The 1185-nt window shown below is 55.0% G+C and overlaps 1 protein-coding gene across 1 annotated transcript in view; it reads right to left on the bottom strand.

Moving 5' to 3' along the window:
* Positions 1 to 723: 723 nt before the first annotated feature.
* LOC100962383 (ficolin-1) overlaps positions 724 to 1185 on the bottom strand; it is a 5005-nt gene continuing 4543 nt past the window's right edge. Inside the window, exon 5 of the mRNA XM_023516096.1 lies at positions 724 to 1180. Coding sequence (XP_023371864.1) covers positions 978 to 1180 — 203 coding nt within the window. The 3' untranslated portion in view covers positions 724 to 977. The remainder of the gene's footprint in view (positions 1181 to 1185) is intronic.

Below are 1185 nucleotides of genomic sequence, written 5' to 3'. Positions count from 1 at the left end.
GAGACTGCTGTGCTACCCACGGACGGGGCTGTAAGGGAACAGGGTTCTGTTATGTTATGCCTCTGCACTTGTGGGCATTAGTTGTAGCAACCGGAAAACCAATAACATACGTGCTGCAGAGAGATTCTGCCCTCCGTGACTTTTGTGTTATTCTGAGTGTCCCTTGGTGAGCAGAGGTTCTGGATTTGAACGTGGTCACGCTTCATGCCTGGTGCTCCTCACATCCTGAGAACCCTCTTCCCTTCACCTGGAAGGCCAGTGTGTCCTCCCCGAGGAGGCCTGCAGTCCCCCTGAGCTGAGGTCTGCGAGGGCGAGGAAGGCCCCTGCAGTCACTTCTGCGCGGGCAGCCACCTGAGCCCCCCGCCTCCCTCCTCCGGGACTGATGTTGGGTGTTTTCTCTCTTCTCAGTGGGCAGCCTGCCCAAAAAAGCAGCAGAAAAGTGCCTATTCCCCAACAGCCTGCCCTTTTATGAGTGTTTTCTAGGCCGAAAGCAACCTCTTTTAAGCTGTGCCAAGTGCCGTGAGTCCTGAGAGGCCACAGAAGACTTGGGTGTGGTGGTCATCCCACACCAATTAACGGAGGTTGAAAGTTCACTTAAAAGTCATCCATCCTCTCTGGACATCAGTAATGCTGCCTGCTAAATGGACACTCAACTCTTCCCAACATGCCAATCCCAAGAAAATATCTGCTGAGTAACAGACGTGGGACAGTGCTCAAAAGCAGTGGCGTTCCAGGAACACAGATTTAGTGTTGACAAACTTTCTGTCAGAAAGCAAACGTGTTTTAGAAGCGTAACCTCCCTCTGGGGAGGCTGCAAGGCCTGTGTCAGCTGTACAGGGCAGGGGCAGTGGGCCAGCTGTGGACACTGGGTGAGCACACTGGGAGGGGAGAGGGGGGCAGGACACAGATCAAGGTCTCTGGTGCCATGGTGATTGTAGGTGCGGGCTCTCCCAGCAGGTGCGTGGCGGCCCGGGGGGCTAGGTGAGCCGCACCTTCATCTCCGACCCCTTGTAGCTATAGTTGTACCCTTTGCCCGTCTTCCAGTTGATGCCGTTGGCATAGCTCTCATGGGCCCCGCTGAGATATTGGCCGTTCAGGTTTGACGAATGGCATTCCGTGTACCACCAGGCTCCCTGGTATGTCACAGAGCAACTGGAAGAGCTCAGGTCATTGTCCTGGTCTTTG

Source organism: Otolemur garnettii, unplaced genomic scaffold, assembly GCF_000181295.1.
Source record: "Otolemur garnettii isolate 467f Iridium unplaced genomic scaffold, OtoGar3 scaffold00087, whole genome shotgun sequence".
Taxonomy (NCBI): domain Eukaryota; kingdom Metazoa; phylum Chordata; class Mammalia; order Primates; family Galagidae; genus Otolemur; species Otolemur garnettii.
This window is presented reverse-complemented; position numbering and strand designations above follow the sequence as displayed.